General features: G+C 36.0%; 1 protein-coding gene across 1 annotated transcript; it reads right to left on the bottom strand.

The window, feature by feature from the left end:
- Positions 1-466: 466 nt before the first annotated feature.
- Positions 467-22,093, bottom strand: nampt2 (nicotinamide phosphoribosyltransferase 2). Its single transcript, XM_058792089.1, has 11 exons — positions 21,827-22,093; positions 19,058-19,193; positions 17,703-17,806; positions 17,424-17,552; positions 12,505-12,663; positions 6,863-6,993; positions 4,089-4,314; positions 3,640-3,759; positions 2,779-2,919; positions 2,536-2,661; positions 467-1,929 (listed from the first exon to the last, which is right to left on the bottom strand). Exons 1-11 carry the CDS (start codon positions 21,872-21,874, stop codon positions 1,756-1,758), a joined length of 1,494 nt encoding a protein of 497 aa, XP_058648072.1. The 5' UTR covers positions 21,875-22,093; the 3' UTR covers positions 467-1,755.
- Positions 22,094-25,210: the final 3,117 nt, after the last annotated feature.

Below are 25,210 nucleotides of genomic sequence, written 5' to 3'. Positions count from 1 at the left end.
TTGGCATTCCATTCCTTTTCTGCTATGATGGTTATGAAGAAAGCAGGCCGTCCAAAATGTCCAATTAAAAACTGGGAAAAAATCCAGACATACTGGCACCGTCATGGCCATCACTGCTTTTGGTACATATTCGGTTTCCTTTTTTTGGTTTCCATTTACAAAATATTTACTTTTTTTTTTTTCTTATAAAATGACCAAAACACTCTAAAAAGAAAGGTTGAGACGTGTTAAATATCAAGATGAAGAAGTTCAATCTATATTTATTATATCTTTGCTTGTCTATTTGTCATTCAAAATATCACTTCTGTAAAATCAAAAAAAAAGAAAAAAAGAACGCTAAAATTTCAAGACAAAATTTATCATTGAAACTACCATTAAAGAGTATTTACACAACAGAATAAATGCTTTTTAAATGTAAGGATCATTACTTCAATATTCATTCTTATTAGTTAAAAAAAAGAGGTAGGGTCAAACCGTTTCATTTCAGATGTTCGGAACAACCCGGAAATTAGTCATTTCCATGATTGAACACAAAGATGATGACACAACAATCAATGTTCACTGTAATTAAACCCACATCTCATTCAGCATCAGCATATAGATGACAGAAGCTTGACGACCAATAAAAAAAAACAAAAAACATAAGGCAAAAGCAAAAAATAGCAATCACTGAACATCATTCATATGTGAGTCACAGAAAAGAGAGAAATTGGGCATGATGGACAATATTAAGTGTGAAAAATGAGGGGAGGAATGGACAACGCAAGAGAGAGTGACCGGCAATGAGATCACTGAGGTCCGAGTGGTTTTTAAGGCACCGTCAGCATCTGTATGGAGAATACTAGCAAAGAGTTTGTATGATGTATTCTGTGCATCTCGGAAGTCTAAAACCAACTCCACATAAATCACACTATAACTATTTTCAGGAAAACATTTGATTCTTTTCTATGTAGCATTTACTCCACTAACATCAGGATCAATTTGCGGTTCTAAGAAAACCTTTTATCTCCAGAGAAGACTTTCTGGTAAATCTTTACCAACAAAAGTATTATTCTGAAGCAAATTTAAGTGAGCTATGTAGCAGCAAGATGACACAAAGCAGGTGGATGATCTTCAAGTCTGCATCTCTATGTTGAACACAACATGGGAATAGTTTAAAACTTTTTTTTTTCATTATTGTAAAAAAAATGCATCATTGCCATCTTGGCATTATGGGTGTCTAAAAAAAATATTAAAAGAACACCCAAAATCCTCCAAAAGTGAAGTAGATATTGATTTTCTAAATCTAATTTTTGCATTTGCAGACAGTGTCACTATACGTCACATCAGAAACCGGGATCATGTGCAGAATTGCTGGTGCAGAAGCCCATATACGATCATGAGATCACCTCAAATGAAGTCTCCTTCATTTATCAGTGTACTGCCAGGCGATGCTTTAACAACATTACAATCAATCGAATGCAAACCCTGCCGTCATATACTCCTGAAGCATATTCCTGTTTCTGAAGCACCAACAAAGATATTTGGCATCTCAAAGTGTGGTAAAGTGAAGGAGGAACTAATAAAAAAAACGGTGGCAACCAAATCCAAAATTTAAGGGTTGCCTCAAAAGTCAGATGTGATATGTATTTGTATGCTCTATGCCGTATTGGCAACACTGTGTTCTGCTATATTGATGAACATCTGAGTGTTGTGGAATAGGTATGTGTTTGGTCTGTAGGGGCAGTGTTGAAAACAGTGCGCATACTGTGTTTATTAATGCATGCCATTCATTATGTGTTTCTGGTGGATCTCTAGATTAGTGTCGTCCTCTTTGTTGTGCTGGGAAGGGCTCACGTCTTCTTCCCAAAGCTGAGCAGCTTTACGGATCTCATCCAGAGTGTACTCCTGCAGGATGGTCCCGTTTTCAAACACAGTCACCAACATGTCCTACAAAAGAAGATCATATTAAAGGACCACCAACTATGACCAGCACTGTTTACATACATTTAAAAAAAAAAAGAAGTAATTAATGCTTTTATTCAGCAAGGGTGAATTAAATTGATCAAAAAGTGACAGTGAAGACATTTGTAATGTTATATATAACACATACTGTTCTTTTGAACTTTATATTCATCACTCAAATCTCAAAATAAAATGTTCATGGTGTCTTCAAAAATGATTAAGCAGCACAGCTGTTTTCATCATTGATTATAAAAAGAGATCTTGAGCAGTAAATCAGCATATTAGAATGATTACTGAAGGATCATGTGATACTGGTATAATGGCTCATGCAAATTCAGCATTGACATCCCAGGAATAAATGAAGTTAAATGTATTATACAATATATTAATACAATAATAATATATAATAAATACAATATTCCTGTTTTACTGTATTTTTGACCAAATGTATTCAGCCTAGAATTGCCACAGAATTAAATGTAATTATCTATATGTATCCTCCGTTCACAAAAGTTTAACATGAAATAAGAAATGCATAAATGTGGCACAGTATGTTCATATCTTTAGGAAAAATCTGGGAGGTGATCTAACCTCCTGTGGTTTGCCTGCTCCACTTTCCACCGTCTCAATGAAGCCATCTGAATTTCTCCTCAGACAGAGACGACCACGCTTTGATCCTTTAGATGGGTCCGTCACTGGCTGCTTATAGACATCCATCTATGCAAACACAAAATGACATGATATTAAAAAAAAAAATTGCAGAACTGTTCAAATGTACTTTTTCAACTCATTTAAACAGGTCGTTTTGAAAGTGAAAGTGAAAAAGAAACTCACGCCTTTGCCATTGGTCTCCACATAGCTGCACTTAAAAGCGCAGTTTAGCGTGTCTCTGTTGATTTTCTGCAGCAGTGCGCTTCCGCAACCGAAAAACACATTTTCAGCACTCCAACCCTCATCGCTCAGTTTCTCGAGAATCTGTGCTAGGCAAAAAAATAAAAAAATAATACTGATCAGATTGCGATCAATGATTTACCACTGTGTCATCTGTAATAATTGTTTATAATCAAACAGTCATGAAAGATTGATAAACATCAAGTTGACCGCCATTCCACACATTTATTAGTACGTGATAACTTGCTAGTCATATGAGCACACCTAGAGTGAGGTCCAAAAGTCTGAAACGACAGTGAAAAACATTTTGCATTTCTCTAATATAGTCCATTTATTTTTAATTACTAATAACTTTTTGATTTGCATTGAATTTGTGCAAGAATTTGCATAACAATGTGTGTGCTAATTGAAAAACTGACATGGGTTTCTGAACATATTATTTGTTTTGATGTTTTGCTTTACTGGCAGCAGTGCTCAAGTTTGCTTTTGTGTAAAAGCTGAATGTTCTCTAGTATGATTTGAAGACGATTTTCCAAAAGAGCATCTTGATGAAACTAAGAACATGACAGTCTGCACTAAGGAATTCACATGATCAATGTCACAGATTTGACATATATAAACAAACAAAATATTATATATATATATATATTTATTAGTCTCTTATGCTCATCCAAGGTTGCATTTACTTAATACAAAATTCCTTAAATATTAATATTGTAACATATATTTACAACATCTTACTGACTCCAAACCTTTGAATGGTAGTTCATGTTTTTTTCTCTCTTGGTCTGAGGGTTAGTTTACCTCATTAATCGAGTTCAGATCAATTCCATCCCCCTGGATAATGCGCAGGTATGATGGGAGCACCTTGTAACCAACTGAGTTCTGAGAACATCCGAAACACTTCTCCAAAATCTTTATCACCTAAAAGCAAGACAGAAGAGTCAAATGAAGGAGGGAAGCAAGTGAATATGCTTTGAATTAAGGGCTATAAAGCCAGCTAATCAACCTTAACTCCACAATTTCATTCATCTAGTCTAATCTGAAAGACAGTTTATAAAAAAGGAAAATCAATATTCTAGAGCATTACTTTCACACAGACCAGCCAACCCTGTAAGTCACAGTGCTGGAAAAAGCCTATTTGTTTGAGTCTTGACTTCATTAAAATAAAGTTCAATCACTGAAACTGCTGCCTTAAGGTCTGTAGTGAACACTACTCCACTTTGAGCACACTTGGTACATGATACACACACCTCTATGAGGGTCTGAGCGGGGTCCCCAGAGTCTGGACGAATAATGAGTGCAGAATCCTCACTCCTCTCCATCACTCTCTCCTTCAGCTTGTCCCCCCAGATGTGCTTACAAGCCTTAAAAATATCATAACTGTCGCTAACCACAGCTACAGGCCCAGAGGGAAACTGGTCCAGCAGACACTCAAACGCGTCTTTCTCTCGGCTCCTGCCCCAGGAGATGATAGTACTACAGAGACATGAAAAACAAAGTCTGACAAACCTTCTTCAAATTAGTGAACAACAATTAGTGAAGTCCCACCCACTCATGCTTTATTTAGTTTGAAGGTGCATTATAAATAAACAGGTTTCACTTTGCAAAACAAGAATTAGAAAGAATCATTTGCTGCAAATGAGTCATTTTGTGTCTAACAATCCTTGGCCGTAGAGCTATAAAAATGTCAGAGTGATTCATGGAATGGTTGAAAAACTTATATCTGAACTAAATGAGGATGGAACGGCGTCACAGAAGAAATGGCGTAATTTGAAATAAAGAGTGAGAGCTATATTGGGAAATGCACTCAACCTCAAAGATAAAAGGTGCTACAGCTGCGAGATGGATGAATGTGTGGCTACTAATAGAACTAATTAGAATCAACGGAACAAATGCAAATTAACATGCAGGTGTTTAACGTCACCGTTGAATTTGACGGCACAAGCTGTTTGAAATCAAAGGCAGCTGTTTAACTGACTCGCTGCCCAATCAGTCTTAAAGGGAAATTCTCTGCTGGTCACTAATTTCCATGCTATCACAATGAAGTTTTCAAGCTACGAAAGAAAACAAAAACAGTCCATACAAATTGTTCTGAAGCCATATAATAGTTTTGTGTGAAAACAGACTAAGGCCCCGTTTACACTAGTGCGTTTTCGTTTTAAAACGCATAATTTGTGCTACGGTTACGCCTATCGTTTACACTACTCCGCGTTTTCGAGGTGGGTTTGGATTGATATAAGGGTAAGGATGTTTAATTAACAAATGTTTAATGTTTAAAACGGAATTTTTCATAAACTAAATTAAAACAGGTTTCAGCATTCCAAGGTACCATATCATACCATATTCAACAATCTTAAAGGATTAGTTCACCCAACAATGAAAATTCTGTCATTAATTACTCACCTTCATATTGTTCCAAACCTGTAAAACACAAATTAAGATATTGTTGTAATCCGAGAGCTTTCTGACCCTGCATAGACAGCAACGCAACTGACACATTCAAGGCCCAGAAAAGCAGTAAGAAGATTGTTAAAATAGTCCATGTGACATCAGTGGTTTAACCGTAATGTTATGAAGCTACGAGAATACTTTTTGTGTGCAAAGAAAACAAAAATAACTTTATTCAACAATTTCTTCTCTTCCGTGTCAGTCTCCGTCGCACATTCACGAGAGTACCATGACACATGCGTGTGGTGCTACTGAAGCAGGGGTGGTACTCTTGTGAACACGCGTGGAAAATTGACACAGAAAAGAATAAATTGTTGAATAATGTCATTATTTTTTTACTTTACACACAAAGTATTCTCTTATCTTTGTAAAAATTAAGGTTGAACCACTGATGTCACATTGACTATTTTAATGATGTCCTTACTACCTCTTTGGGGCTCCAACGTGTCAGTTGCATTGCTGTTTGTGCAGGGTCAGAAAGCTCAGATTTCATTAAAAATATCTTAATTTGTGTCCCGAAGATGAACAAAGGTTTTATGGGTTTGGAACGACATGAGGGTGAGAAGTTAAAGACAGAATTTTCATTTTTCTCTTTAAATCCGTGTTATTTTAGTATTATAAATACTACTATAGTATTTATCAATTCACTTTGAAACTTTCCTCAAACTTTATTTCTTTCAGGCGGGACGTTACACAAAACCAAATTTGATTATGCTTTGACTAAATAAGTGAGCAGTAAGTACTAGGGGTGTAACGGTACATGTATTCGATGTGGCATGACAAATCGGTTCAGAAACGTGCCGATATAAACCCAACCCAAGCATAGACTCAAGCGGCCACGATCAGCTCCGGTTTCTGTGTCTGAGCCGTGACGCGCCGCAGACTTGTGCAGAGCGGAGCGCAAGTGAACACGATCATTCCTTCCTCTGTACTATTAGTTTTAACGCGAATAAACATGACTGAACATCTCATGCCTCATGTAATTGCTCAATCAGTGTTTCAACCGCAGAAAGACATCAACAAAACAGCGTGGAAATAAAACGTAGCATTTCATTTACCTCAACAAGCCATCAGTGTCCACAGCTCATTAGTTCACTAGAGAAATGAAGTCTAGAGAGGAGCATTTCGCGAAATATTACACTATATACTATTATATTTGACTAAACCTGTTAGTCTTAATTATTTAATGTATGTTTAAATTAATCTGTTATGAAACATGCTATGACAACCAGTGTGTTATTGAATATAATTTAACAAATAACCTAGAAATTGTATTATTTATAAGTTAATTTAAAAACTGCATTATGTTTACATACAATTGTTTTTTTTGTTTTTTTAAGTTGAGTGTTGATTATCCATTTAAAAATAAATAGTAATTAAATTTAAGTTTGGGTTAAGTTGTTAGGCCTAATTGTAACCTTATAATGTAAAAGGGCTTCCTATAGTTTAAAGTTTAGTTTTTCCCCCTGCTGTACCGAAATCATACCGAACCGTGACGTTAAAACCGAGGTAGGTACGTACCAAACTGTCATACTTGTGTACCGTTACACCCCTAGTAAGCACACAAGTACATTACCTGTGTTCTGCAGCAGGGATGGAGAACCCAGCCATAGGACATGCATAGTATCGTTGTGCCATCAGCACACCCGCCACTGTATCTGTGCTGCAGAAATTCACCAGATGAGCAGCTCCACCAAGTGCTGCCGACTAGATCAGTAAAGAAAGACAACAGAAATGAGTCAATTAACCTGTTTAATGTCAAACCCCTAGTCCTTGAAGTCTTTATTGTACAGTAATGTTCTCACGTCTGCAGTGAAACCCAAAGATCAAATGTTGTGATTTCTCTCATCATTTAAAACATTAGCCGATTCCCATTATGTTGATCCTGTTTTTGTAACGGTATTATAGACAGTGGCTTTTAAGAAGCAAATCATAAGCGAGGTTGTGACTTTGACCTATGAAATCAATCGTGTGCTCAATTTAAAGCCAAGAAGATATTTTCTATATTCCCCTGATTAAACACTCAGGTTATTGACTGTCTCTCAGTTCATTCATCGCAGGGTCACAGTAATCAGGGGGGATTTGCTCTTTAGTGATAGTCAAGGGAAGGTTGTTGCTCTGAAAAGTGAACATGTTTGATTCAAAGCAAAATCTCTTTAGCCCCCTGAGGAGAGCATCAATATTTCTTGCTCGACTACAAGGTGTATATTTATGTGGGAATTTGAGGAGTCTATTTCTTTTTCTTTTTTAATTTAAGAACTGATGAGATCTGGGCTTGATGTCAACCCAGGGAAATCAGATCCGCAACAAGGCTTTAGTCTGCCGCTGTGATTGTAACATGGATCTAGGGGACCTCGTCATGTAATTGTCAATGCAGTAGAAGAGCACAGCCCAGCACAATATGATGGATCAATGATGCATCAGCATAAATATCAGTGTTATTTTAATATTATTTATATACTATTGTAGAATTTATTAATATTTTTAATAAGCTTTTATTTGTGAATTTTCAGTTTAAATTTTAATTTGCATGTTTTATATTCTATTTTTAATATTCTATTTAAACTTAAAAAACAGCACACAACTTGTCTGGAGTGCTTTTAAGGTACTTTAATACATTCTGCTAAACTTCCCTTTTTCCTCTTAAGAACAAAAGTCATATGGGTTTAGAAGGATTTGATGGTGAGTAAATGATGACAGAACTTTCACTTTGGGCGAACCTCTCCTCTAAAAGCATTGCAATCAATCACTGCTTGTCCCCTGAATAGAAGAGAGTGGTGAGTGAGCAGGAACCCTGAGTATCAGAGGCATTAAACTCTGCTTGGCATCATTAATCTCCTCTTGAAGCCATCATTAATCCAGTCAGCCGCAACCTAGAAAATACACTATCAATATCCCACTGTCCCTAATGAAGGCTCGATAGTTTTACACAGCATGCTTCTGTCTGTTGTTAACTGCTGAGGGAGAAGCGCTTCGGGCTTTCTTAGATCCCACAATGATGTTCTTTCCTTTCCAATTCATTGTTTCTTCCTTTCTTAAAATCATTTTTGCACTTACTTTTCTGACAAAGTCCTGCATGAGAGTGACATGGAATATTGTCATGTCATATTTCATGTATTTGCCAGTGATCAAACAGGCTTAAACACACAATAGCAATATTATACTGACAGCTGGCAGAGAAATATGCCATAAAGCCAGATATAACATGGACCTAGATTAGGACGCCCAGATGGCTTTTTTTGCATTGGACAGTCATGTTACCCAATAGGGCTATGCAATTAATCGCATGCGATTGTCATGCGCATCTCGTCAGTAAAGCAGGTTCAGTGACTGGCAGTAAATCGTCATCAATTGCTTTCAGATGGAGCGGCATTTACTACACATTAAAGCCGTAGTTCACTGACAAGCTAGGCAATATCGCGTTCATTAACGCAGATGAATCGCATTCGATTATCAACGCGATATTGCCTAGCTTGTCAGTGAACTACGGCTCTGTGTACTATGGCTCTGTGTAGTAAATGCCGCTCCATTTGAAAGCAGGTGATGGCGATTTACTGCCAATCACTGAACTGGCTTTACTGACGAGATGCGCATGACAATCGCATGCGATTAATTACACAACCCTATTACCCAACACGTGAAATTCTATAGGACATAACTGATTGTTACTGGTGTGGTTCGACATAAATGACAAGTTTTAGCTGGAAGAGAATAAAATAAAACGAAACCACGAATAAAATAAAACAAAAAAATGGAATTAGTACAGTGGTATTATATTTCCTATGGGGTTACAAAGGTTGCAAGTTCAAATCTCTGCTAAATGTCTGCTAGTAAAAAAAAAAAGTTAATTAAAACAAATAAAATTATATAAGATTAAAACCATAAAAACAAATAAAAATTACGAATCAAAGAAAAAAAAAAAAGAAAGAAAGTGAAACCTTAGTACAGTTGCATTATATTTGCTATTGAATTACAAAGGTTGCAAGTTCAAAACTCTAGATTTTTTTTTTTAACAAATGTTAAAAATTAAAAAAAATAAAATTAATAAATAAAACTTTTGAATCAAATCGAATAAAAACTAGGTCAACCGTTAGTGGATTTTACCGATAGCTAGGTTGGACCACACTGGCCGATACCGATTAATCAACTGATAGTTTTTCAAATGGATACTGAACGAAAACTAAAATAGAGCTTTACTATTTTTAAAAAAGCAGTAATAGTACTGAACCATACTTTGTAAATGAATAAAAATTTTGTATTAATATGAATTATTATATTGATCATTAAAGTTATTTCATAGTTCACTACTGTTATAAGAAGAAACTTTACATTTTAAAATGAAACCTATTAGTAATAGTAAATGTTGAAATGAAATGAACACACTCTAATAAGGAACAATACTTCTACAGCTTTCATTAATGTTACAAATGGACTCTTATTGTTAAGTATTACCATTTCATTTCAACAGTCATGCTTAAACATAGCCATCTTGAAATACCTACACAAGGCCATATTAAAATTACATGCACAAGTTATTGATATTGTATGTGTACTCTCCCATTTTATTTGCTGCTATTTTAGAACACTGCATAATTATCTAATCAAAATATGAAAAAAAAAAAAAATGCAAGTGACCCACTGTGCAAAAGCGCAGCGCTGCGTCTAGGAGAAGTCACAGGTGTCACACACAACGGACGCGTCACGTTCAATTCAAGCAGCGGTCTAAAACTGTTTATTTAAGCACCAAACGGACATAAGTTTGCTTCAGAGCAAACGGAAAGAGAACGTGCGAATCACGTGCGGATCGTACGAGTTAGCCACCTCGTAAAATATGTAAGAATTGCTGTGAGATAGCGTTGGATTTTCTGTCGGCTGCATTTAAATGCACGTTTGAAGTTTCTGTGTGCGTGCGTCTGTGCAGCACTCAGTGTCATATGCCAAAACAAACAACATGTGCTGTCAGTGATTTCTGCCTCTAGAGGCCGCTCTTGTACTGTATAATAACAGCAGACCATTCTCAGCCACTCCAGGAACAGGCGCAACACGGAAAACTATCGGCATGGATTTTTGCCGATAACCGATACTTCCGCGAATCAACTATCGGTGCCGATTAATCGGCAAAACTGATGAATCGGTCTACCTCTAATAAAAACCTTTTCAGTACAGTGGTGTTAAATGTGCTGTGAGGTTACAAAGATTGCAAGTTCAAATCTCTGCTAGTTAAAAAAAGGTAAATAAATCATAAAATAATAATCATTAAAAATAGAATCATCCAACAAAAATTTGTAATCGAATCAAACCTTTTCAGTAAAGTGGTATTATATGTGCTATGGGGTTGCAAAAGTTGTAGGTTCAAATTTCTGAGAAACTTGTAAACTGATTTTTTTTTTTTTAAATGTTAAAAGGAAACTGTATGTCAGTGAATATATATTAAAAGCCGGTATCATAAACACTTCAGGTCTGCCCCCGAGTTGAGTCTAGTCAGGTCTAGCAATGCCCCTGAGCATCACTTCACTTGTACCTTCTTTGTAGAATTGCTTTTAGTTCATTAGAAAGATTAAAATGTAAAAATCCAGCTTGTTATATGACCTAAACCTTCAAGCATGGTAAATGCACCTTTTCTGTTCGATCAGGCTGCTGGATTGATCTATGAAGGCCGCATCACCATGTCCAGTTTTAGATCATGGCGTACCGGTCTCAAAAGGGCACCACAGAGGGGTTATGTCACACCTCATCAGAATCCAGTGGTCTCACTTTCGCACACAAAGGTCTCCTACGCTTAGCACGCCCAGCCAGTCAGTAACCGACTCACTGCTTATCACTAGTCACCCAACACCTGAACCCGTCACTGTGTGATATAGATGAAACCTGGCAGAGTTGACCTTTACACAGCAGATGGACCGATTCAAGAGCCAAACAGTCATCTTTACTCACACAACTCTTCAAACAGCACCACCCGATGACCCAAAAGCCGTCAGCGCGACAACCTCACTCAAACACAGCCAACAATCAGGGCTCTCCTAGCTTTGAAAAATACAGAAATTGCATTGCTTGCGTTTCAAAAGGTCAGGTCTGATCTCCTTTTGATTAAATGGAATGGCCTCGTCTTGTAATGAATCGATTTTCTGCTTTCACCAAGTAATGTCTGATTTCATTTGCCCCAGAAGACCAAGCTTTCTTTAAAAGCACTGAAGAGAGAAAGACCACGTTTGGCTTCAGCTTTGATTTCAAGGCTAAAAAAAAAGAATAAAGGTAGAGATTTTAACACCAGAGGCACTTCCTGTTTGACTTAATAGATATTTCAGTGTTCTTCAGCGTGTGCTGTGAATGGCAACAAAAATGAGAACTTCAGGGTAAAATAATATCATGCAATCAGTAATACATGAAAATCAGTTATTTTCTAGCTTTCTATATAGTCTCTTAAGAGTCATAAAACATATAAAAGATTGTGTTTTTGTAAGTATCAATCACACAACACAACAAAACAGACTAATTGGTTATGAAAACACAAATCCAGAATTAACAGCAATGTACCATGGTAAAACAAAACATGGTAAAAATGGTTTTAGGGCAATGCTTTAAATATCTCACACGATACTGCTTATATTCACTGTGCTGATCCAGTGTTATTTTAATATTTTTTATAAAATATTATAGTATTTATTAATATAAACGACCTTATATTTTTATATTTACAGTTTAATTTGAATTTATAATTTATAGTAATTTATAGTATGTTTGTCATTTTATTTATTTATTTTTTTAATACTGCATCCATATAGCATCAATTAATTCTTATTTCTAACGTAAACATTCATTTCAGCTGGTTAGGCAACATTTTTAATTATCATTTATGTTCCTTTTTTAAAGTTTACCCGTTTCATTTAATATGAATTATATTTCAGCTGAAAATAACTTTTAAAAATTTGGTCACACTTTATTTTAAGGTCCAATTCTCGCTATTTGACAAACCATTAACTACGACCTTTGCCTCAATAAACTCCTAATTTGCTGCTCATTAATAGTTAGTAAGGTAGTTGTTAAGTTTAGGTATTGGATAGGATTAAGGATGTAGAATATGGTCATGCAGAATATGTGCTTTATAACCAAGTACTAACAAACAGCAGCTCCATACTAAAATGTTACCAAAAGTTTTAGTTTACAATAACAACATTGTCCTGACCAGGAAGTGTAATTACCAATCCACGCCCATCTTACCTCTTGTGAGGACACCCCTCTGTAGCCAAAATCATGCAGTTTGAGGTCCAGACCCTCCAGGCTCCCTGATGTGGCCTTCAGATGCTTGGCCAGAATCTTTTTGAACTCCCTGGAGATTGTTGCCACGGTGATGGGGTACCACATTTGGACCAGCATCGTCTGTGGGGACAGAATGTACACACGATCACATGTACGTCAGAGAAGACCAAAGATGGCTTGTTATTGCACTCACAATTTTCATGGCCCTGACCATTTAAACCACAACCCATTGATCTGTGGCCACTTAAGGACGTGCATGTCAGGAACTGACAAAGACAAAGAATTCTGAACCGTTTGTGTTGTTCTACATGTTTTTCTCCAGTCTTGACATCGATACATAAACTTTGCCATTGATTAAGCTGACAGAATTCCAATAAGACTTTTCAAGCAACAGGCCAACAGGCAGGATCTAAATGTTCCAGTCAGGTTTGGCTTAAATTGTTTGTGATATCTTGAATAAAAGACACTATTTTAAGGTATTAAACATGTAGTTGACATACAGTGGGGCAAAAAAGTATTTAGTCAGCCACCAATTGTGCAAGTTTTCCCACTTAAAAAGATGAGAGAGGCCTGTAATTTTCATCATAGGTATACCTCAACTATGAGAGACAAAATGAGAAAAAAAAATCCAGAAAATCACATTGTAGGATTTTTAAAGAATTAATTGGTAAATTCCTCGGTAAAATAAGTATTTGGTCACCTACAAACAAGCAAGATTTCTGGCTCTCACAGACCTGTAACTTCTTTAAGAGGCTCCTCTGTCCTCCACTCGTTACCTGTATTAATGGCATCTGTTTGAACTCGTTGTCAGTATAAAAGACACCTGTCCACAACCTCAAACAGTCCAACTCCTGACCAAAGAGCTGTCAAAGGACACCAGAAACAAAATTGTAGACTGAATCTGCAATAGGTAAGCAGCTTGGTGTGAAGAAATCAACTGTGGGAGCAATTATTAGAAAATGGAAGACATACAAGACCACTGATAATCTCCCTCGATCTGGGGCTCCACGCAAGATCTCACCCCGTGGGGTCAAAATGATCACAAGAACTGTGAGCAAAAATCCCAGAACCACACGGGGGGACCTAGTGAATGACCTGCAGAGAGCTGGGACCAAAGTAACAAAGGCCTCAAATCCTGCAGTGCCAGACGTGTCCCCCTGCTTAAGCCAGTACATGTCTGGGCCCGTCTGAAGTTTGCTAGAGAGCATTTGGATGATCCAGAAGAGGATTGGGAGAATGTCATATGGTCAGATGAAACCAAAATAGAACTTTTTGGTAAAAACTCAACTTGTCGTGTTTGGAGGAGAAAGAATGCTGAGTTGCATCCAAAGAACACCATACCTGCTGCAAAGGGACCAGGACGACTGATCCGTGTAAACGAAAGAATGAATGGGGCCATGTATCGTGAGATTTTGAGTGAAAACCTTCCATCAGCAAGGGCATTGAAGATGAAACGTGGCTGGGTCTTTCAGCATGACAATGATCCCAAACACATCGTCCGGGCAATGAAGGAGTGGCCTAGCCAGTCTCCAGATCTCAACCCCATCGAAAATCTTTGGAGGGAGTTGAAAGTCCGTGTTGCCCAGCAACAGCCCCAAAACATTACTGCTCTAGAGGAGATCTGCATGGAGGAATGGGCCAAAATACCAGCAACAGTGTGTGAAGACTTACAGAAAACGTTTGACCTCTGTCATTGCCAACAAAGGGTATATAACAAAGTATTGAGATGAAATTTTGTTATTGACCAAATACTTATTTTCCACCATAATTTGCAAATAAATTCTTTAAAAATCCTACAATGTGATTTTCTGGATTTTTTTCCTCATTTTGTCTCTCATAGTTGAGGTATACCTATGATGAAAATTACAGGCCTCTCTCATCTTTTTAAGTGGGAGAACTTGCACAATTGGTGGCTGACTAAATACTTTTTTGCCCCACTGTACTAGTGCATTTTCTTCAAAAGCAAATTAATCATAAGCATAAATGTCATTTCTTTTGCAAGTTGCAGTCATTTAGCAAGCTCTTTTATTCGAAGCAACTTCCAGTTCATTACAGTATGTTGCTCAAGGACATCTACATTACATTTACTTAACAGTCACTTTTATATAAAGAAACTTACAAACAAGGGACATCACAGAGACAGAGCAAATTATTATACAAGAACCAATAATACTGTACTGTACAGTACTGCAACATTAAGTTTCAAGAGTACAGTAAGTAAAAGTGACGAAGAGTAAAAGAAAAGTGTCTTTGATTGGGGGTTGGTGCAAGTTTAATTTAATTTCTTATGGAAGACTTATTAGTCTGCTTCTTAAAGGTTTTGATGGTTGTGATGGTTTTAGCAAGTCATGAGGGGGTTGTAAGCTTGTTCTACCACTGAGGATCAGAGAGAGCGAAGGGTCTAGAAAACTACATTGTATCGCATTGTGATGGAAGTGTAATGAAAAATATTGCATACTACAATGTTCCAGTAGAACAGTCGAACACGGCACTTTCAATGCGAAGTGGCGGGCCTGATTCCCAAGAAATGCATGAACGGATAACATGCATGTATAAAATAAAGTGTTTGTCAAATTTTTTAAATTTATATTAGGAAAATGAATTGAGTCACAATGTTCATCATGGATTATAGGCATGCATATTCAGACCTGGTAGCCAAAAAACACTTTGTCTACATAATGACAACATTAAGAGTTCTGAGCTCTCGAGTCTGCAGGGCTGCAGGCCAGGGCAGTACCTAATGACCTCGTGTCCTCACTGACCCCACCAGCCCGTCCAAACCTCCCTCAGTTTTTTGGTCCAGGATTAGCTGCTAGGAGCATGCTGGAAATCAAAGCCTGCTGTCATCCTGAACAACAGTACGGCAGAATCATCCAATATGAAGTAATGTGCCACACCATCAGGTTTACGGACTATGCTGACAGTCAGACATTCAGAGGGGCTTTGTGTTGCTGTTAAGATTGTTATAACAACAACAAAAAAACTTTTGTATTAGATATGGCTCATTTCAAATTGTGTGGTGTCTCAAACAAATGTGAAAAACATGAAAAAATATGTAATGATCACATGATCATAAAGGGATCCGTTAATGACTGCCTTGAAAGCACCCTTTGTGCAGGAAATCAGTAACTCGCTTTAGTTTGATATGACCCTTTGAATAACATCCCTTTTCTCGTAACAGTTCAATGTTGATTAAATGCTGTTTGGACTTTGTCCTTAGATTACACTACCATTCAACAATTAGGTTTTTTTTTTTTAAGATTTTTAAAAGAAGTCTCTTATGCTCAACAAGACTGCATTTATTTGATCAAAAATATTCAAGGCTTTAATGTTTGCCTACAAAACCACCACTGGCTCTGCACCCCTTTACCTAAATTCATTACTTCAGACTTATGTGACCTAGAAGCTTGCATTCTGCAAGTGAACATTGCTTTATTGTGCCATCCCAAAGAGGCACAAAATCACTTTCACAGACTTTTACATTAACTGTTCCCTCCTGGTGGAATGACCTGCCCAACTCAATCCAAGCAGCTGAGTCCTAAGCCATCTTCAAGAATCGCTAAAAAACATCTCTTCCATCTTTATTTGACCCTCTAACTCTAGCACGCTCTATTCTAATTCTATTCTTGAAAGAAAAAAACATGTCCCTTTTAGACTTCCACTCTTATTCATTTACTGCTTGTTTTCTATATATATATATATATATATATATATATATATATATATATATATATAAAAAAAAAAAACTAACACTAGCTTTTCTAATATTTTTGTATTCTATCTATTCGTTTTCTTTTTATTTATTATACAATTAACAAAAGCAAAAAAGGCCTCTAACACTAGCTTGCTCTATTTCTTTTCTATTCTATCTGATTTATTTTTATTTATTATATAATAGAAGAAAAAAAAACATGCTACATGTACTGCGTTAAGCTAACTGAGATTTGTTATAGCACTTGCATATCATTGCTCTTTTATTGATTTTGATTGCTTCCATTGTCCTCATTTGTAAGTCGCTTTGGATAAAAGCGTAAATGCAAATGACTAAATGCAAATGTAAAATACAGTAGAAATCAAGCGTAGCGTTAGTTCTGGCAGTTCATGTTAGTCAAGCTTTCATCAGCTGACTCTCAGCTGATCCCCATCTACCTATAAGGATACGACGCCTAAGCTTCCATATATAAGGTCCCTCAGTTTATCAGCAGTTTTCGCATTGCTCAATAGCTAATTACCCTCCTCCATCCCCAACTCCTCCTCTGCCAGTCAGGATCCAGCCTTCTGATTCTCCTTTGAATCAGACTAATTCTAAAATGTACAAAAATCACTGAACTTTAACGATATCTGCATACTTTCGTTGGTTCTGTTCTGTTTACACGGGGGGTTATCACTGCTCTCCCTGCTCTCATCCATGCTAGGCTGCATGGATGCGCAGGGAGTTCTTGCCCAGAACAGAACCATACCGCCAATCCAAACTGTATGCTAACTGTCAATCATCTTTGGCAATAGTGGTCCTGACAGAAACAGTATTATTGTAAAATATGATTAAAATAACTTTTCTATTTAAATATGTTTTAAAATGTAACTTATTCCTGTGATACATTTTTTAGAATACTTTGATGGAAGAAGTTTATTTGATGGAAGAACAGCATTTATTTGAAAACAAAATTTGCATTCTTGGAGAATAAAAGATACTAATTGAACAGTAGTGTATGTATTATTTTGTAAATATTTAATTATTTGTGTTCTTCCTACAATTTTTTAAACATTCATTTGGACATTGCAGAACGACTAAATTACTTTTATACCATTTGCAATATCTGCATTGGCTTCTTTTAAAAACTGTATTAAAAAAAGCAAAGATGAAAGCGGACAAGTAATACCTCAATATAATTGGTGAGCCAGAAGAAATCTGGATCCGTGTTCTCCACAGTGAAAAGAACGTTCCCTCTGGGAATGATCTTCCCCTCGGGAACTGCTTTGATACGGATTGGAAGGCGGCCATCATATTTCTGACAACACAATTAGGAAAAGGAAGAAGGCAGGTGGTCGTTATCTCTGTTTGCACTTATCTCCGGAACAAAGTAAGCAGACTTCAAAGTCATGTAATGGTCAAATATCTGAAAACATTTTTTGACTTTGATATGAACTTCTGTTTGTACCTCTAAAACTTTCCTCCATCCCTCTTCATCGAACACTGACCGTTTAAAGTGCATCTGATAAAAGACTTTCGCCTCCTGAATCTTTTCCTCCGTGACAACTGGACCTGCAATATATTTATATAATTACATGAGCTCAGAGATGTTAAGATCTGTGTATAAAGCATATGCTCTTTTGAACATGTCCAACATGTAAATACTAAACTAGGAGGCCATTTAATGATACAGTAAATGCACAGTTTTGTTCAGTAACGATTATCAAATGTCAATTTCTCTGTGGTTATAAATGCAAAGTTACAACGCCCCTGACATCTTTCAGGGGGAATGCAATACAGTGCAATGCCAGAATAACTGTCTTAAAATTCAATGAAATATTCATTGTGTTAAGAGTGAGTACAAATAGTTTAGCTGAAAGAAAATGTTAAATCAGTGGAGAAAAACAAACAAAAAAAAAAAACCTGCCGTTCACACATACTGTTCGTGGTTGCAGTTTAAAACACAAACCACAAAATACACACTTTCTGGTTTGGAATACTTTAAATGAAATGGGAAGCTTAAGGGGAATTAGCCTTATGTAACTAGGTTGTTTTTGTGGACTTAATGTAGTCTTCTTGTTTTTACGTTCTCTAACATGGCTGGTCTGTGTTCATGACCACTTTTATAAAAAATGAAATGGGTAAAAGCATAAACCTCGAAGGAACAATGACAGCATTTTCTCACCTCATGTCATTCCAAACCTGTATGACTTTCATTTGTGGAGCACAAAAGAATAAATTATTTAAAAAAATTTTGTCTGCATGACAACACTTTTTTGCAACTAAATTTCAATATTGTTATAATATATCACGTATACCATGATAAAAGCATTAGCAATTAATCGCAGCATAAAAACTTGATACCGGCATATCCCTAATCCACACAATGAAAGTCAGTTAGGTCCAATGCTGTTTTGAACCCCACTGACTTTTAATGTATGTACAAAAACAGCTAACAGATTCTTCAAAATATCTCTTTTTTTGTGTTCCACAAGAAAGTAATACAGTTTTGCAATGACACGACTACGAAGGAATAGTTTCAAAACTGTATGACTAACTTTCTTTCTTAAATCTTACATTTTTAAACTCTTGCACCTTGTTTTGACTGCATGTCTGTCCTGGAATGTGTGCTAATAGCAGTTTCGGGACAAGTTTTCCATTACTCAATCAGGTGAATGGCAATACATGAAAAAACATTTCGTCCATGCCAATAAATGTACAAACTCAAAAACAAACACTACATCTATGTAAGCCAAGTGGAACTACACAAAGGTTTTCTGATCACTGAAGGGGTTACACAATAATGAAAGTAGTTGGAATTACCTGCTAGGTACTTCTTTAGAAGATACTGGAGGCCAAAAAACACCACCTCGTTAAACTGCCCCCCTTTTTTGTGCCGACACTCGAAATAGGAGTACACCTTACTGACATTGGGTGGGTATTGCTTGTAGTGGGTAATCTGAAAAGAAGAGAGGAGCTTTGAGTATTACAATTGTTTACACAATCTCAAAATCATCAGGGGCCTGTTTCGTAAAACAAGTTTACCAAATATAATATAATAAAATATATAAATATAATAAAAAATATATTAAAAATATAAATATTTTGTAACATTATAAATGTATTTACTGTCACTTCTGATCAATTTGATGCATCTTGCTTTAAAAAAAAAAAAAAAAAAAAAGACCCCAAACTTATGAACAGTGTTGCACTTCATTATTACATTGAAGACTACAGGCCGGTTATATTTTAAATGCACAACTGCATTGCTTCTTCATTCTTGTGAATCTGTCAGCTTCAAGCTGTGTGCGTGGATCTCACAGCATTTCATCAAAGTCCTGTTTACTGTATGCTGATACTGTCAAGCTACAGCTGGGGTGGGCTGAAACAGTGTCTTGATTTACAAGTACAAACCTGCCATTATATCTTGGACACAAATTTAATACTAAAAAGCAGCTGGTCTTCGATGCCCTGTGATACAATCTGCATAAACAACACACAGCCGCTTTCTTGATGCCCATAATGGAGGGCTTAGTTTTGTGTCATGTCTCCTTCAAAGCAAAACAAATTAAATATATTTCTATCTGCATCTTAAGAAACAAATAATGGTCCATGTTTGGTTGTCTACAATTATTTATCAGATCAACCCTGAAAGTCTATTTTGCTTATATTAAAAAAAAATATAGAATTTCCATGTGATTTGTAAGGTATGGAAAGACAATCTGCTGTGGACTTTTTCTTTTTTGCAAATTCTATGCCGATTTCTAAACTGGGCTGAATTGTAAAAACTATTATTGCCAATTAAAATCATGATCAAATTAGCAACACAATGGCCAAAATAATTACGCAAGACATGAAAGATGTGAAACGTTTTATGAATGCTGTGTTCCACATGTTCCAGGAAATCTGCTTAGCTTCCAATGGAATTCTGAGTGGACCTGATCATCAGCCCAAACCTGACTCACTCATCAATGATACCCGGAGCAACCTGTTTATGTTGAGATAGAATGGATTTCTATGTGCCACTTGAGGAATGTTTGTGTGTGGCGTAACAACAGTGCATTCTAAATGGGCAGGTATCAAAATCTCATAAACAATTAGTTATCTAATCAGAAGATCAATAACACGTTAACATTTAATTTTTGTTGTGTGAGATTTCAACATAGATCCAGATGGGATTTGTGGCTGGTTGTTTTTTCAGAGGTTAAAGACTAATGTGAAGCACAAAGATTATTACACAACTTTGGCCAGTCAGCACTGGCCAAAGGTGGAGAATTAGAGGCAAAATTCTTAAATCTTTTGCAAAGATCATTAAACCCAGCTAAAGACACTTAATAATTAGAGTCAAATCCCAAAAAGCTTTGAGCATTACACAGTATTACATAACATATCATTAGTTATATTTTGATTGCATATGCATCAAATGTAAACACATAACTATTTTGTTTGCAAGTGTCTTGTTACATGACAGTAGTAGTTTAACCGAATTGTTTTGTAATACTAAATATATCAAATACCAGTCATAAGGATCAATTTTTCCATTGATGTATGGTTTGTTATGATCGGACAATATTTGGCCGAGATACAACTATTTGCAAATCTGGAATCTGAGGTTGCAAATAAATCTAAATATTGAGAAAATCGCCTTTAAAGTTGTCCAAATGAAGTTCTTAGCAATGCATATTACTAATCAAAAATTAAGTTTTGATATATTCACAGTAGAAAATTTACAAAATATCTTCATGGAACGTGATCTGTACTTAATGTCCTAATGATTTTTGGCATAAAAGAAAAATCAATACTTTTTGACCAGTGACTTAAGACTGGTTTTGTAGTTTTATATTTTGTTTTATGCGTTTTAACTGATTCCTTACCTGGACCTTTGACGTGGTCTGACTGTCAAAGTTAAATTAAACAACTCTAATCAAGTGACTCAAGTGGAAAGTTCACATAAAATCACTTTCGTTTATAGCAGATAACTAAAATATGTAAATTCTGATTACTGATATATTACAGGTGAGGTGGGGTTAAATGGGTTACTGCCCAATGTTGGATTTCTAAACTGTGAGATTTAGTTATTTAGATTATATTTAAGGTTACATAAATGGTACATGTAAAAAATTAAGTCATTTGGAATGACGTTGTCGTTATTATAATTATTATTATTAAATAAAACTATGTGGTTTTCTAAAAAGAAAAAAAATAGTTTCGATTCCTAGATTACTGAGTGACGTGACGTCACGCGCTATGGCCTTCGGCGAAGCTAAAAAGCTGCACGAGGTCATTCCGCATAAGCCCCGCCCCCCTGCGTCCAGCGTTCAATGAGTGGGGCATTTAAAACGAACCAGAGCTTACGCAGATTCCCCTCAGCTAAACAAGAAAAAAAACACAATAATCGCAATTTTGCCATAACTGTAGGTTATTCTGAATCATGTTTTCATTTACATTTAATCGATTTACAAGGTCAAAGTTGGTTTTATCCCCACATATATGTGATGGTTTAGCACAAAGGGCTACTGTCAGAACAGGCCAAATTCTGTCAAGCTTCTTTGCGTTTCTGTTCTCAAACGACTCGAGCCAGGCGGTTCTTACCTTATAAGAGTCCGTCGCAAGTAAAAAATTGAAATCCTGAGCTGCCATTATCGAGGACAAAGCAAAAGTGAAACGGTGTCGCTTCGCTCCAATATGTATGTGATCCGAGCCGCGTGACACCAGTCTCGATAATCTTCTTTTCAATGCCTCTTCGGGTATGCCAGGAGAAAATGTAATGAAACGCGATCACCTCAGTATCTTGTGTATGTGAGGGCGCGCACGGATAGGTCGCATCGTCCAGTATCAGACACAACGGGGTGGAAAGGGGGCGGAGTCACGCTGGACGTATGAAAGAGACGCTGGCCTACGTTCGGTGATGTAAAAGTGGGCGGGGACATAAACTCAGAAAGCGCCTGACTATCTGAAGCTTGAAAAAAGCTGCTGTGCTGCCTGTTGCTTTCGGAGTTTCGTTTTCTTGTAAAGGCTAATTAAACAAAGGACGGAACGTGGCAGGCATTTTGAAAACTTTTAGTTTTGGTTTCCCTACTGTAAAACCAAAACCTTAAGCCATATAATGGTTTCATCTTCGTTGATTTTAGATATTTTAAATAAGTTTCGGACACTTAGTTTACGAAACCATCATAGATCAGCAAAACGTTTAAGGTATTTCTTAAACATAGGCTACATTTTTTGACACATCACCAAATAACAGTTGTAAGAGTGGTTCATCACAAACTGATTTTTTTTTTCTGCATAGTTTTAATGTAATCTTTTTTAATTGTTGATAGTATTAAATTCAGTAGGCTACTGAACCAGCAGGTCTATATGACATATATAATCTGCATTGGAAAAACTGCCCTAGGCTGTCTGTACAATAACATGTTTAATCTCTTTTCATATCACAAAAGCTTTCAAACCAACCTTGCCTTTTATAGGGAACAGTTTAAAGACCATAATGATTAACATTCAAAAAGACCTACATCAAATAAAATATTATAACAATTCTAGTATTTTAATAATCCAATGTTCAGGCATGATGTTAATTTTTAGGCCAAGGCTCAGAAATTTTCTAATAAGATTTTATGGTAACACTTTACAATAAGGTGTCATTTGTTTACATTAGTTAATGTATTAATTAACATGAACGAACAATGAACACTACATTTATTATACTCTTTCTTAATCTTTGTTAATGTTAGTTAATATAAATACAGTTATTCATTGTTTGTTCATGTTAGTTCACAGTGCATTAACTAATGTCAGCAAACAAAACTTGTGATTTTAATAAAGCATTTGTAAATGCTGAAATTAACATTACCTAAGAAAGAATTTCATTGTACAGGGAAACTTGCTTTTCCTCACTGTGCATATGACAATAAACGTTTTGAATCCTTTGAATGCTTGAATCCTAAGATTAATAAATGCTGTAGAAGTATTGTTCATTTTTAGTTCATGTTAACTAGTGTAGTTAACTAATGTTAACTAATGAACCTTATTGTAAAGTGTTACCGATTTTATTTGTGAATGAAATAAAGTGTGTAATTAGCATTGCATGAATTACAACATATACGTACCCCCAACATACGTTTTTAAGCAGATTTTTTTTAAATTTTATTTTAAAAAGACTACAATGGTTGTATAATTAAACAAACAAGCAAATACACATCCTTGTCATAATCGTAGTCTTTGTTAAGCATCCAGTTAGCTACACAGCAGCAAAACATGATTGAGGTGTGTATGTTGCTAACCACTGACTTTAATTTACTCTTAAATCCAAAACCGCTGTTCTAAAAACTAAGGGGTACTTTAAATTTCTAAAGTACACTCTGTACACAGACAGATGAAACTTTCAGTGGGTGAAAAGCAATGGCATTTTCAAAAATTAGGAAAGTTGACGGGTCCTTAAAAATCTTAAATGTTACAAGAAAGTCTTAATTATGATTTCAGGAGGTGTTAAATGTGGGGACTGAAAGACAAGAATTGCGCTATTCTTTGAATAAATATGAGCGCTGCACGTTTCAAAGTCATCTGCTTCGCTGCTTTGTGGAGTCTGTCTCTTGGGCTTTGTGTACTGCCATTCCCAAAGCGCCACCTGCTGGAAGAGAATGATTTTCCATTTTCAATCAGCCCGTACAGTCTGCTGTTGTCAAAGGCCAATGTGAAAATCAATCCATGTTTTTAAGCAAACACGCAGAGTTGTAAATGTGAACTGGTGGATCAACAAGAAGATGTGTTATAAAATGTAAACAATTAAGGCAGTAAAATATATTTATATGTTATTTAATTAATATAATACTTGATTGTTTTGTGAAAACCTGCATCTGAACAGTAAATTGTGCTTTTTACAGTCATTTAATTTTTTATTTATTTATTTTTTTTTGTGCAGGTCTTAAAAAAAAAGGTCTTTAAAAATCTTGAATTTAAGCTTAAATATCCTGCAGATACCCTGGCCTGGCAAAAACCACCGATTGTTTTTTATATATAATTGTTCGGACCTTGGCTGGTGGGGAGGGTTCATTACTGGACCTCAAGCCGTTTTAGTTGAAGACCCCTGCCATAGAAGAACCATTTTTGGTTCCACAAAGAACCATTCAGTCAAAGGTTATTTAAAGAACCATCTCTTCCTTACCTTTTTATAATCTGAAGAACCTTCTTTCACCACAAATAACCTTTTGTGAAACAGAAAGGTTCTTCAGATGAATAAAGGTTCTTTATGGAACCATTTAGACTAAAAGGTTCTTCTATGGCATCGTGAAGCACCTTTATTTTTAAGAGTGTAAAATCAAGGTTATGACCTGTGTTTATTGCATTTTCAACTAATTTTCATTCAAAGAGCCTATCCCAGTTCCAACACTTCCAGTCTTGGCTGCTTAAGAGTGCATGCAAGCAAAAGGAAGTAAGTGAAAACAACTGACCAAGGTCTGATAAATGCAGTGCCTTTTATGCCCACTAAATCCATGCTATCTCTAATACACTATCTCTAAAACCACTTCAGAGCAGGATAAGTGTATGCCATCATTCATTACGTTAAGAAACCCAGAATCACGTGATGTCGAGGAAAATTCTCCAGTTAGATTTTACATATAATTTGGAAGCAAAATGTAAAGTGCTGCACATGATTGAACTGATGCTTTTTAATTAGTGTGTGCTACGAACTACTGAACAGACATTTTATTTTAAAGAACTGATGTTCTAAATGTGTATCCAACAACTTTACATATGTATCATATAGTGGTCAAGTTCAAAGAGTGCAAGTGTGAGGGACAGGGCTAGCGACTGCCAAAACATAAAATAATATCATAAAATCTAGTAGAATTTACAGAAATTAATTTCAATTTCAATTTAAATGGATGGAAATAGTGCCGATAGCCTTGTTGGCAGCTTTCTCTCCCACTTTGTTTCCTGTTATCATGTCCTATGTTGTTTTTTTGTTTTTTTACAATG

This window comes from Onychostoma macrolepis, chromosome 11 (genome assembly GCF_012432095.1).
Source record: "Onychostoma macrolepis isolate SWU-2019 chromosome 11, ASM1243209v1, whole genome shotgun sequence".
Taxonomy (NCBI): Eukaryota; Metazoa; Chordata; class Actinopteri; order Cypriniformes; family Cyprinidae; genus Onychostoma; species Onychostoma macrolepis.
The sequence above is the reverse complement of the archived record's forward strand: the minus strand, read 5'-3'. Positions and strand labels throughout refer to the sequence as shown.